We start from the raw sequence: 13,230 nt of genomic DNA on the forward strand, positions 1-13,230 counted from the left end.
GCAGCTACTGACGCAGCATTCTCAGAACACTGGTGGGGACCAGGGGAAAGTTCCTCTGTAGGAGGAGAGGTTTCAGCTTCACCCCACTCTTTCCCTTGTCACCCACCCTGCCAGTTTTACTCCAGAATGGAACACGAGGGATTTTTTTTTTTGTCCTTTGCGGGGAGGGGAAGGGCCAGGGTAGGTGCCAGTCCTAGAGGCAGCCTGGTGAATGATTCCTCCTCCTCTCACTCCATAGTCCCTATCAGTCTTTTAAGACAGATTTAAAGTATGTTTGGTTGCCCAATGGCTTACAATATCTGTATAATTCTGCATTTTATATTTCATACTTGAGTTTGGAAGCTTAATCAAACTCCCAGTGGTAGTAGCAGTTATCTGCCACAATATATATGATTTGTGGACATTCCCTTTCCAATATTCCCTGCCCCCCTTTTGATTTCATTCTTACCTTTTTTATCGTATAGAGTTTGGGTGGTTAAGTATTTATAATATGTGGAGTCGAACCCCAAATATGTATCAGTAATGTAAAGAAAGAGAAGAGTAATATTGCCTGAGGAGATGATTCCTTTTGCAGATGGTCCAGTGAACTCCCCGGGGAAGGAGGTGAATGTAGCCAATCAGGAGTCCAGAGCCCCTCGCCTCATCACCCTGCCCCGGGTTTCAAAATGGGGGGTTCTGCTCAATTACCACCTTAAGCTTTTACTTCCGATGCTTCATAAATTACAGGAGTGAATCTGTGTGTAAAGGGTACTCAAACTTGGGGCCTATAATATTACTCTAAAAAAAAAATTGGGCAAAAAAGAAACTGTGAAAGGTGTTTGGCAACCAGCAAGAAAGGGAGCTCACAAAGGCTTTGATGGTCAATTAGCCAGAAAACGTGCTAACAACTAGGTGCCAGGCTGGATTGTGAGCCCAGGAATTACCCCCAAGGTCCTCAGAGGGGTCCGGCCACTGGAGCACAGAGACAATTACAGACCTCAAGGAGATGTTACAAAGGCTTTAATTAAGGGACTTACTTACACCCCACTAGGTTTGGGAAATTAAATTCTTATTTGTGCTTAACTGATGCTTCTTTTGTCTGGGCTTCCACATGTACTTCAACAGAGAAGACTAGTCTCTCAAAATCTGCTTTACGTTGGGAGCCATTTTACTGTGACAAATACCAGCAAAGCTGAGAGTTTCATCAGTGTAAGGAACTGGGTGGGAAAGTGGGCTTCAGAGGCTTTTTGCTGGGGAGCATTTGGGGTACAGGTTGAAAATTGTAGTATTTATATATCTTGAAATACCAGTAAGCCAAGGAACTCTGTTAGGGCTTAAATACCTGAGTAAAAGGAAACCTAATGTACTTTATGGACTTTGAGTTTTAGAATTCCCATTCACAAGGCAGCGTGGTTTTCCTTGGATTGGCAACTTACGTCTCTAGATACAGCGTGCTGCCCCTCATAAATCTGTTGTTTGTTGATGCAGTAAAAGGAGCCTTTGGCTGCTACCCACCTCTGATATTTCATAAGCCTAGTTGTGTGTTCTGTTCCATTCAGATATAACTTTTCTTTCTGGAAATACTCTTTACATTATTTAAGATGTGTAGTTCTGGCTGGAGCATTATGGTGGCGTTGAGCTGCTTGTGTCACTGAGCTCGATGCCCTTTCTGCCAACAGTGGAGAGGTGTTCTCACCTTTGAGCTCTGGGGCCTGATCTCTGTCTTAGTTGGGTGTGCCCTTTTGTTTTGTTAGGGAAGCAGTCATCCTCTCTATGTCCTTTGAAGTGATTCACTTCTGCCGTACAGCTTGGTTTGAACCATAAAAGTTTTTTAATGCAGTAAGAAATGATTGTGTTGTAGTAATTTTTAATTTTCCTTTAGGTTGGTGCAGTGGCTCATGCCTGTACTTGGTCTGACAAAACTGAAAAGTTTGGTCTAATACTTTAAAACATTACTGTAGGCCAGTCTGGGTGCCGCAAGCCTAGAATCCTAACATCTAGGAGGCCGAGGCAGGAGGATCACTTGAGCCCAAGAGTTTGAGGTTGCAGTGTGCCATCATGGTACAAGTGCACCCTAACCCAGGCAACGGAGTTTTTTAAAAAAATAATCACAAAAAAATTCCTTCATTATCTCTGTTACAGTATATAGGTAACATCAGTCAAGTGGCACAAAAATTAGGTTCTCTCTGTTATCTCCCTTGATAACGTGAAGGCCCTTTGTGTACATGTAGGACCGAACTTCAGCCTTGCTGAACTGGAGTCATTAAGAAAATCATGTTTATTCAGGGGTGTCCAACCTTTTGACTTCTCTTGGCCACATTGGAAGAAGAGCAGTCTTGTGGCATACACTAAATACATAATCACTAACAAAAGCCCATGGGCAAAATTTTTGTGATATCTGACACCACAGACAAACAAAAGTCCTCACATAACTCAAATGTGAATTCCTAAGTCACTGCTCAGGCGACAGTCCAGACACCATCTGACCTCGTTAAAAATGGTAAAAAAGAAAAATAGCAAGAAAAGTTAAAATTGTCATCACAAGTTAAAGTGCGCAGTTTTCACTAAAGTGGCGTTCATACAGAAATCCCATTATTTGGCTTATGTGTAGATGGGTCAGGAGGATTAGTATTAGATGAAAGGGCAGAGACTTCTGTGGTGCCTGCTCCGCTGGGGTGCAGTGATGGCCTCTGACCTCAGGGCAGTCTAGGATGACTCGCATGAGTCCATGTGCTTGGCTGAAAGCTTTTGATTTACAATACTTATATACTGGGATAGGTTTTAAATAAAGCAGACTGTGAATTTCAGTTCTCTTTGCTTTTCTTTGGAAAGAGGGAAAATTGTATCCAGTGATACAAACATTTCTATTTGACCAACTACCCAGCTGGCTAATGAACTAAAGCAAGTTTGACCTAAACTTCTGGACAGAGGTAGAGCTGGCAACTGAAGAATATCAATGAATTTTGCTATAAAGTGGAGATTCAAAATGTTGTTTTATGAAGTAAAAATTCTAAGCTCTTATCTGTTAGGCTTTATTTTGCTAACATTGTCAGAATCGGCACATCTGGCTTAGATTCTAAAATAGTTTAGTTATATGCGTCACTAAAAGTGAATCAAATCAAATAGGAATTGAAGATAGATAAAGGGAAGGATTTTGATATAGTAAGGATTCTTAAACATAGCAAGGTTATCAGGGAAGATCTGGAACATTTCCTTTCTGAGAGGCCTTTAAAAATAGTCTTTCCCCCCCCCAGATAGTGCCGCTTAGGTGTATTCAGATGCAGTTCCACATAAAGGGGCACTGGAGGGATGGACTAAAAGATTCTCAGCAGTCCCTTCAGGTTTCCATCCACACTGTGCAAAGTTCACTTATTTGTCATTTGAAGCCTTTTGTTTTTGAGGGGTACAAGGGAAGGTAGTTTTGATTTTTAAGTTAGGTTTTCATTTTGATGGAATTAAAATGCACCATCTTTACCCAGATTTAGTAATGCACATATTCATATCAAACTAAGGCTTGACCTCGTCAATCCAATGTGGCTTCTGCGTTACGTTATTTGATTCCACTCCCTGCCCCTCTCCCCACGTGTGGGTTAGTGCAGAGAACCAAACAGTCAAATGCAGTTCACTGAAATTCTTGCTTTAGTAGACGGTGATGCAGAATTATTTAGTTTGGAGGGATGTGAAAACAGGCCACCTTATATTTTCACCAGGTTGCTTTAGGATGGTTTAAGAATGGGAATCTAAAATGTCTTCCAGGCCTTTCTCCAGAAATATCAACAAACATCCTTCTATGCTTATCAGGAGATACGTGTCACTGTCCTGTGTCTCTATGGCACTAACTTGACAGTAGCAGGTCCCCCGCCCCCCGCCTAATTCTGTGTGTCTTAATGGTACTGACCTTGAACACAGCCGTTTGCTCTTTCATCAATAATGTAGCCACTCTGAAGCGGCAGGCTGGAGGCCCTGCTCTGCTGGGTATTTATAGTTCATGCCAGTAAACATCTCGGTTGAATCAGTCAGAAGCTGCAGGCCTGATCCCTTTTCAAGTTAGTGGTGGGAGAAATGAATCAACATATTTTTAAACCTCAGTAGAGAACAGAGCATTGATAAACTTCTGTGGCATTGGCAATTTAGTGAATATAGAGGAGGCCTATGTGTTTGTTTGTTTTTTGTTCTTTAAACCTCAAAAGCTGTTACTGGTTTGGTAAGCCGTATCAGTACATTGGCACCCAGATGAAGAGACAACTTTCTGCTGTCTTGAAGTAAATGAGGGATCAACCCAGACTTGTGTGGGGCTGGCCTTTGCTGTGGTTTTACAGTGGATGCTCTGAAACTGCTTAGAAAGCTTTTTTCAGGCAGGAACGTGGGGCGTGCTCTGCTCGCAGGGGCTGTAATCAGACGTGCAGTTCCCTCGGGCCTGCGGATGACAGTACAGCTCGGGTTTCTCTGTGTAATAAGGTGGAAAAGAGTGGCGTTGTGCAGAGCCAATGAACGCAGTATACACTTCTTATCCACCAAATATCGCTAAGGAAGAACCTGTTTAAAACAGGTTCTTCCCATGTAAGGTCGTCAGTCTGACGTTTCATTCTCTTTCCTTTGTCCTTTTTAGGACCAGTTCCAAGTGTGGACAGAATTACCCTAAGACTTCTCCCGCCTGTGCTCCTTCAGGCTCTTGTACTTCATCCTTCCTGCTTGGACTCCTGTAATCAAAAACACTGGGCCCTTAATTTCATATTTGCCTCTCATTTTTTCCTTGCAGGAGTTCTTGGTGTGATAGCAAATGCTTCTTTCATGTCCTAGAAAGTGTAAGGAAGCACTCTGTTTTCATAGCCTGTGGTTTAAAGAATAGTATTTTAAAAGTAGACTAGTGGGCTCTTATCCTTAAATGTCTATTGACATTTTTAGCAGAAGAAACATTGATTTTTCTCTCACTTCTTTTTTTTTTTCCAGGCCCTACTTTCTTCCCTGGGCGATGTGCTGAGATCTTTGCCAAGGGTCAAAGCATCGGAAAGCTTGGGGTCCTTCATCCTGATGTTATCACCAAATTCGAGCTGACCATGCCCTGCTCCTCTCTGGAAATCAATATCGAGCCCTTTTTGTGAAGACGGATCTCTGTTGTGTGATTCTGTTCCCAAGTGTCCCTTTCTCCATCCCTGGTGTCCTTTAGTCCTCCACAGGGAACATCCGTTTGTGCTTTAATGTTCAATAAAGTCAGATAGAAAGCACTGTCTGTTTCTGTGGGTAGAGCACCTTCTCCCTGCATCAGGCCAGCTTGTGCGATACGTAAACATGGTATCTGTGTGGAGCTGCCCTGTTGGGTAGAGACCCAGTGGAGTGCGGGAGAAATGCACCAGCAGCCTGCAGGGCAGTTCTGAAAGTCTGAAGTGTTCCTCAGACCTCAGCGGGTCACACTAAACTGATTACTCCTGATAACAGGATCCCTTTCTTTTCCTTATTGATAAAACAAGATAATTGATGAGTGTGCATGTTGCGTGAGTATGAGATAATGAAGGGTTTTAGTTCTCATGTTCTCCATTAGACGTGTATTCATCATTTGGAAACAAAAAGCAGCATGTTTAGAAAATGTTTAAGAATCAATTATGTAGTAATAGTTACAGTTTCTAAAGTCATTTTAAAGTAAAAGAAAACCCTGTAGCACAAGTCTTCAAAATATTTGAGAGTCAGGGGTATTTTTTACTCTGTTACTCTGAGATAGAGTACATGTAAATGAGATCTCTTCTGCTGGAAGAGTTAAAATGACAAATGTTGGTATCAGTGGAACAGGAATAGTAGGAAACAATGAAAAACGTATTTTTGCCATGATACATGTTACTGTAATCAGTTATAAAATCGTGGTTTTAAATAGTTACTTGAGATACGAGGATCTGTCTTATTTTTTAGGGAGGTATGAGATCTCTCCTCCACTGAAGCTAAGCTTCTGCTGGTCTTCCTTGTCTTACATTCCCAGTTTCCTCCTTCCATCTAGAATCCTAGAAGATGTATAAATAGCCAATAAGCCTGTGAAAAGATGCGCAACATCATTAGTCGTCAGGGAAATGTAAATAAAAACCATAGTGGTGAACTACTGCATGCCATTTAAATGGCTAAAATTTAAGCCGGATAAGACCAAATGTGGGTGAGACTAGAGCCAGGAGAACTTCATGCACCATGGCTACTTTGGAAACTAGCCTGGCAGTTTCTTAAAATGTGAAACACATGCCTTCCGTCTAGCTGTTTTACTCCACAAGTCTATCACCAAGAGAAATCCCAGCCATCTTATAACTCTGAATTGGGGCAGCGTGTCTGATGTAGGTTTACCCATATGGCCATATGAAGATTTCTATGCAAGTGTTCCCAGTGTTATTTATAGTGGCTACAAACTGCAATACATTCCATACTATGAATACCTCTCAGCAGTAAAAAGGGCTGAACTGCTGGTACTCTAAACAACATGAATGAATCTCAAAGCATTATGCTAAAGAAGCCAGACACAAAAGATTGTATGTCACCCATTAATACAAAATTCTAGAAAACTCAATTGGTAGGAACTCGGCCAAAGGAATTGACTGCAAAGGGTCAAGAGGTAATTTTTTTTGGGGGGGGGGAGGGTGATGAAAATTTTCTATGTCTTAATTAAGGTGGTAGTTATATCTAAGATCTAGGTTATACCTCAGTAAAGCGGGAAGAAAAATAATGTAGCATGTAACATTTTAATAATTTTGACTCTGTAAGACCAGCTGATGCATGCATAGGGTGGAATAACATGAATTTTAGAATTGGCGTTTCTGCTCAAGATGGTTTTCTGGTCCACCACCATTAATGAGATATTCTCCCTTAGTTTTAGGTTCACTGGTTAAAATCCTGCCTTATGAATCGTGTGATAGCCATTATTGAAGTGGGTAGAACTATTTGTTCGGTTAGCCACCAGCCATCTGGGTATTTTTTGGATAGCCAGGAATGACTTGTAATAAAAACCCACTAACAGCTGACTGTGTATCCCACCATGAAATGGGACAGAGAACTCCATGTATCATGTAGATGTTTCTGCCCTCTGAAGCAGGAAATGGTAGGAAGGCAAAAGTATCAGCTACATTAGAAGAAGTGACCCTTTCAGCTCATGAGCTGAGACGCCAAGGCCAGATCACCTTACACTTGTCCTAAGTGAAGTGTTTGAACTGGAGCCAGGCCAGCCCTGGTACTGCCAAAAGCCTTTACTGGAGAAGACACACACCTCCTTAGTAAAAACGGGAGCTCCAGTATTAAAAGGAACATTAAATATAATTGTTTTTATTCCAGTTTACAGATAAATTGTACTTCCACAGCCTGACAGACTTGCATTGCTCTTCAGTATCAAGTATTTTTTGCCTCTGATCTTGTTTACATTTTAATTTGGGGGGCTTAATAGTAGTAGGAGAAAAAATAGGAATTCTCCCCAGTTTATAGGATGACAACTGTTGAGCTTCAGAGGGATGAATGTCTTACTCAACAGTCACATGGTAAATGAGCTTGACACACTTCCTAAGAGGGACTTGAAGTCTGCGGTTCACTCAGTGCTTGTCTGATTTAACTGTGTATCCAAAAATGTTGACAGTTTTTACAAGTACTTTTTAAATATAAAAATACTGAAAAAAGAAAAGGTAAAAAACAGATGTCAACTACTTTTAAAAAGAAATTGTTCAAAGTAAGATCTTCCCCAGGTCACCCTTCTCCCTAATTGTCGGATGTAGCCACCCACCGTGAACAACTTACCTTGTATGATTCCTTTAATTTGGACATTTTCCTTAGTTGGACAATCAGCCACATGCACACTTCCACATTTTTTGAGTTATGATCTATTTGCTGGTTTACGAAAAGTTCTGTTATTTTACACGTTATATCTCATAACATTTCACGTAATGTGTCCCATTTTCCCAGGACCTAGAGACCCACCTCATTCTTTGAAACAATGTGATATCCTATCACCTGGGTGTGCGTAATTTGTTCAACTATTCCTCTGCTGGTGGACATTCAATTGTTCACAACTTTTTGCAATTATCAAGAGTGCTTCATTGAACTCCTACTAACACATCACTGGCTCAGGGGCCAAGAAAAACCAGTCCTAATGGGTGGTGTAAGACTGTATAATAAACATCCACATTTGGTGTTTCATAGATACATTCAGAGACGCACATGTTTAATTAGAAATTTCTTACATGTGACTTTTGTACTTGAATAGTCCATTACTCCAGGAGCTTACATTTTCGATGTAGGAGTTGCCAGGTCAGACAGTTTGTTTTGAATTTAAAACATGTGGAATGACTAGTTTTACATTTTAAACAGGAGCAGCTTATTAGGTTGATGGAAAAGTAATTGTGGTTTTGGACCATGAATTTTAAATCATGATAACTCGGATCAAACACATCTTTATTAATCAAAATAGGAACCATTGTAATCAACATGTTATTGCCAACGAGAATTAAGTTTATTTATTCCTGTAGTGTAAGAATCCATGCTTCGGGATTTGATGAACTCTTGGAAAGCATTTTCTGCATCCCGCTGGTTGTGAAAGCATTTTTTTTGTTGCTGTTGAAGTGTTTTTCCTGTAAAAAATCATCAAGATGCTTGAAGAAGGGGTAGTCAGTTGGTGAGCGGTCAGGGGAACGTGGCAGATGAGGCAGAACTTTGTAGCCCAATTCCTTCACCTTTGGAAGCCTTGGTTGTGAGATGTGCAGTCAGGCGTTGGTCCTGCACAACCCGTTTCAAACTTGAATAAGAAAATCACTCAAGTTTCTTTGTCTAACTTCTGTGGTCCAAAATAAATAGGAAATGAAGTCATAGGTCATTAGCAAAACAACAAAAAGCAAGAAATGCAAATTAAAGTTATATATAACATAACCACGTTTAAGAATGTGTTCAATATCGAATGGCAGATTTCAACAACGCAAAAACTGCAATGACTTTGGCACCAACTGGACAACCTCACTGCTGTTCCTGTTCTCAGCAATGACGGCTCATCAGGTTGGTAAGAGAGGACATGGCTCAAAACTTGTTTCTCAGTCCTAGTCCCTGTTTGCACAAATGTCACTAACCCTACTGCTTAAGAATTAACTTTCTCTCTTCTGTCCATTTTGTCCAAAAGTAGGCAAGTAGCTTTAAAGGACACAAGTACTTGAGCGAAATATGCCCTCTAAGTGACCGGAGCATTTGGCCCATCTGACAGCATCCAAGTTCTGGCTTCCTATGCTCTTAGGTCCATGAATAACTGACTCTATGTGTATTGTTATGGACTGAATGTATGCCCCCAAACTCATGTTAGCCCTGAACCCCTGGATGTTTGTCCTCTCCCCTGTCACTAACGCAGTGTCATAGGATTATGCTCGAGGCTCACAGTCTAGCTTTTCACTTTTCATCCGTAAGGTGTGGCCTTTTTTATTTCTGTTGAAGAAAGCCAGGCACGTGGCATAACTCAGAGGAGCCCAGCAATGCAGGAGCCCTGACAAGGCTCTGAGAGGGAGCGCTATATACAACGCTGAAATCAAGGGACTCGGCCACGCACAGTCGATCTGGCCTTAGAGAAAACGTTCCTGCTTTATACCAAACCTGGTAGCAAAAGAAATTTCTGCTTCCCACAAGTCACAACTTTTGGTCACGAGGAATGAGAATATGCCCACTGCTAAAATAAGCACCTGCTTTGGACCAGTGAGAAACTGGGTGAGATGGGCGGAAGCCTGTGGACGGAGACTGAGGAAAAGCCCAATCTCAGGTGGGTGCAGCTAATGAGAGACTTAGCTGTGAGTCTAAGGCAGAATATTTAAACACGGATCAACTGGGATGACACTGAGGCAGTTGAAGCAAGATTAGCCAGACAGGGGTCCCATAAGCAAATCCTAGCATAGGGAGGAGAGTGATTATTTAGATGAGATGACTTGTACAGAACACGGGGCACAACTCCTATCTTGTGGAGCCCCTGGACTAGGGTTTGTACTGGGGCATAATGGGAATCCCTCTTTGACCTTCAAGATACTTCTTCTTTGTACTGGTGCCTAATTAGGATGGCTAAAATGGTCTGTGTTTAGTGAACACTGCATAATTTGCCCCACTCACAGTGTCAGCCTTCTGGTTCCCATGTGATAGAGACACTGCAGATGTGAACCCGGGAGGCTTCACTCCTGTCTACCCTCACGGATGCATGTAGATTGTAAGGTCCTTGCAAGCAGAGGCATGAGGCAGCACTCTGCCCCAACAATGCGAGGCCAGCTTTGTGTATGGTAAAGAGGCACCGACATTCTTTGAACGCCTGCATCAGGAAGAATATGGTTGTGCTCCTACCAGTGGGGACCCTGATGTCACAGTAAGAGGGAAGCAGCAAGGCCAGCAGATGTGTTGAGCGTGTGTGTTGAGGCATAGTTAAGATGGAACTCCTAGCCCCATTCTCGCTTTTCTTATTTGTTTTTGCATGCCATAAGACAAGCGTGAAAAAGGAGGAAGAATTTTTGGCTTTGTATGGCTCCCTTGTGTCATGTGGCTAATTTTAAGAATTTAAGATTCTTTTCATGGCCCACGTTCAACTCTCACCCTTAATATGCATTCTGTAAATATTCATGTCTGCACTACAGGTGTGCCCCCAATTTAAGAGAACAACAGATGCATGGTGTGCACCAGGTAATCCATTAGGGCCTTAACATTTACAGAAATGAAGAATCGCCGTATGACTTTGAAACTGCAAACCCTTCATTGCACTGATAATTCAAATCGAAAAAAAAATCGAAACACAAGCAGCTTTGAGGAAAACTTCTATTGTCTAAAACAGTGGTTCTCAACCTTCCTAATGCTGCAATGTATTTTCATTGTTAAAAAGGGGTTGCAACCCACAGGTTGAGAACCGCTGGTCTAAAAGAAGCTATATGCCTCCCACTTGGTTCTTGGGGAGCTCCTGGCTAGAGGACCAGGCTTCATTCATAATCAGTAAAGAGAGACATGGAGCATGGGGAGGTCCCCCAAAGAGCCAGGATCATGGTGAAATATTTTTAAATTGAAGTTTCTCAGGACTAGTTCAGAGAACTGAGCAAAAAGAAAACCAGGGAAGGCAGTGGGCACGGGAGACCCAGAATGAGGTTCTAGTGGTCGCCGTCTCCACCAAGAGGGAACAAGAAGATGCAGGGGTGATGCTGTGTGTTCAGAGACGGAGGTGGAAAGTCCCAGGCAGACTGGTAAATACAGCTGCCCTTCACAACACGGGTTGGAATTGTGCAGATTCTCTCACACATGGATATTCTCCTGCCTCTGTCAGCCCTGAAACAGCAAGACCGACCCTTCCTCTTCCTCCTCAGCTACTCAACATGAAGACGAGGTGGGAGAGACCTTTATGAAGAGCTGCTTCCACTTAATCAATAGTAAATACAGTTTTTTCTTTATTATGTTCTTAACATTTTTTTCCCTCTAGGTTATTGTAATATAAGAATATGGTCTATAATGCATGGAAGATAACATAGGTGTGAATGGGCTGTTTATCATAAGGCTTCCTGACCACAGTAGGCTGTTGGTAGTTAAGTTTGGGGGAAGTCAAAGGTTATGTCTAGGTTTTTGGTTGTGTGGGAGGTTGGTACCCCTAGGCTTTGTGTTCAAGGGTCAACTGTATTTGAATGAGGTATGACAAAGCGAGTCTGTGAAGCCACCTCCGGAGGTCACCTCCTCTGCTCTCCTTCCATTCTTGTGGTTTGGTTCTGCAGTCACAGCCCCTTGCTCATCTTGTATTCCCCCATCAGTGCCACTGTCATTCTTACACACACACACTGACACGGGTTTGACTTTTCCTTGTAAGAGCTGGAGGAGTTTGGGCGAGTGCCACCAACAAGCTGCTCCCAGCCTTGGAGTATCATCTCTTATCTCCAGCCCCTCACATTTCCTGTGCAAAGCCCATCTGTTCTTCAAGCCTGGCTTGCGCAATCTCCTCCCAATTCCTACATCATAGCTATCTTCCCCTGTAGCCCGAGCAGTTTTGATTTTGAACTGTAATTCTCTAAGCTGTGTCTTCTCTTCTCTTTGCTGGGAAACTGCACAGGGTGGGTTGGAGCTTCGCATCTCTGTGGTGTCCGGCATTGTAAGTAATAAATACATCCTGCTCACAGTACAAATAGAGTCCTAGATTTGCCTTTAATAAGCACGTCAACTTTCTGTACCATCTCAAATAGCAAATACGGGATGCTTGAACACAGAGCAGCCTGTGAATATGATGTGAATCCAAATGAGCGTTGTGTGCATTTGGTCCAGCGGTGAACTCATCTCTGAAAACCATTTGGTTACCTTAACTGGCAACACTGATCACACTGACCGTTCAACATATAGCAACATTTATTTCCACACACGGTAAAAGGTCACACTTTTGTATAAAAGACTTAGAGAGGATGTATTATTAAATGTGCTAGTGTGACACTTATTTCCAGTTAATCACACACCTGTGAGCACCGTGAGGCTGACATTTGCATGTCCCTGGATCATGACAACAGAGGATTATATAGCCTGCCACTTATTTTTGTCCTCTTTGTTCAACTTAGGGCTAATGAACACTCCTGCTGGGTGTTCTAAAAAAACCCCAAAATCCAAGCAAGCAGAACACTAGCTTTTAAAGCATTTAATAAGAAGTCATAAACAAGTGATTTTCTTTATTTTCAAAAGAATAAATTTACATACGGTACATAAGCAAGACAGCTGCAAGCTTCCAAAATAGAAACCTGGGGCATGTGGCACCGAAACGCCACATGCTCCGATTACGCTGGAAGTGTGAGTTGCCTGTCGGGGTGATGAAATCACATGTTACAGTGAGACCATGGGGCATGTTGTGCAGTGATTTCAGCCACTGCCACCTGAGGGATTTTAGTTCAGGAGTCTCTTCTACATGTTCATCTTCTGAGTATTCTATGACGGTGCATCACTGGCATGAAGTGATGTCTGTCTTGCAGGATGGATTCCCTGGCCCAGAGTGGAAGTGGTCTGGGGGCAGGATGGCGTGCATTAGGGAAGGGCAGGTCATCGCACCTGGCTCCTGGAGGGCCAATAATCCTGAGGGCTTTGGTGTCATAGTTCCCAAAAGCGAGTTTGGCCAGGCCACAGGTTCTAGACTTACGTGATGGTGTGCCTGACTTTTAAAAATTCTTCATCGCCAAGACTCTGGATCAAGAGACAGGCTCTGGACCAAGACTGGAGCCAAACCAGCAGGGGGCAGTCTTTCCCCAGACAGAAAAAAATCCATGTCTTAAAGGAGCCGCAAGGCAT

The 13,230-nt window shown here is 42.5% G+C and overlaps 1 protein-coding gene across 1 annotated transcript in view; it reads left to right on the forward strand.

Moving 5' to 3' along the window:
- FARSB (phenylalanyl-tRNA synthetase beta subunit) overlaps positions 1-5,209 on the forward strand; it is a 72,364-nt gene extending 67,155 nt beyond the window's left edge. The window contains exon 16 of the mRNA XM_023510367.1: positions 4,930-5,209. Coding sequence (XP_023366135.1) covers positions 4,930-5,081 — 152 coding nt within the window. The 3' untranslated portion in view covers positions 5,082-5,209. The remainder of the gene's footprint in view (positions 1-4,929) is intronic.
- The last annotated feature ends 8,021 nt before the right edge of the window (positions 5,210-13,230 follow it).

Source organism: Otolemur garnettii, unplaced genomic scaffold, assembly GCF_000181295.1.
Source record: "Otolemur garnettii isolate 467f Iridium unplaced genomic scaffold, OtoGar3 scaffold00013, whole genome shotgun sequence".
NCBI lineage: Eukaryota > Metazoa > Chordata > Mammalia > Primates > Galagidae > Otolemur > Otolemur garnettii.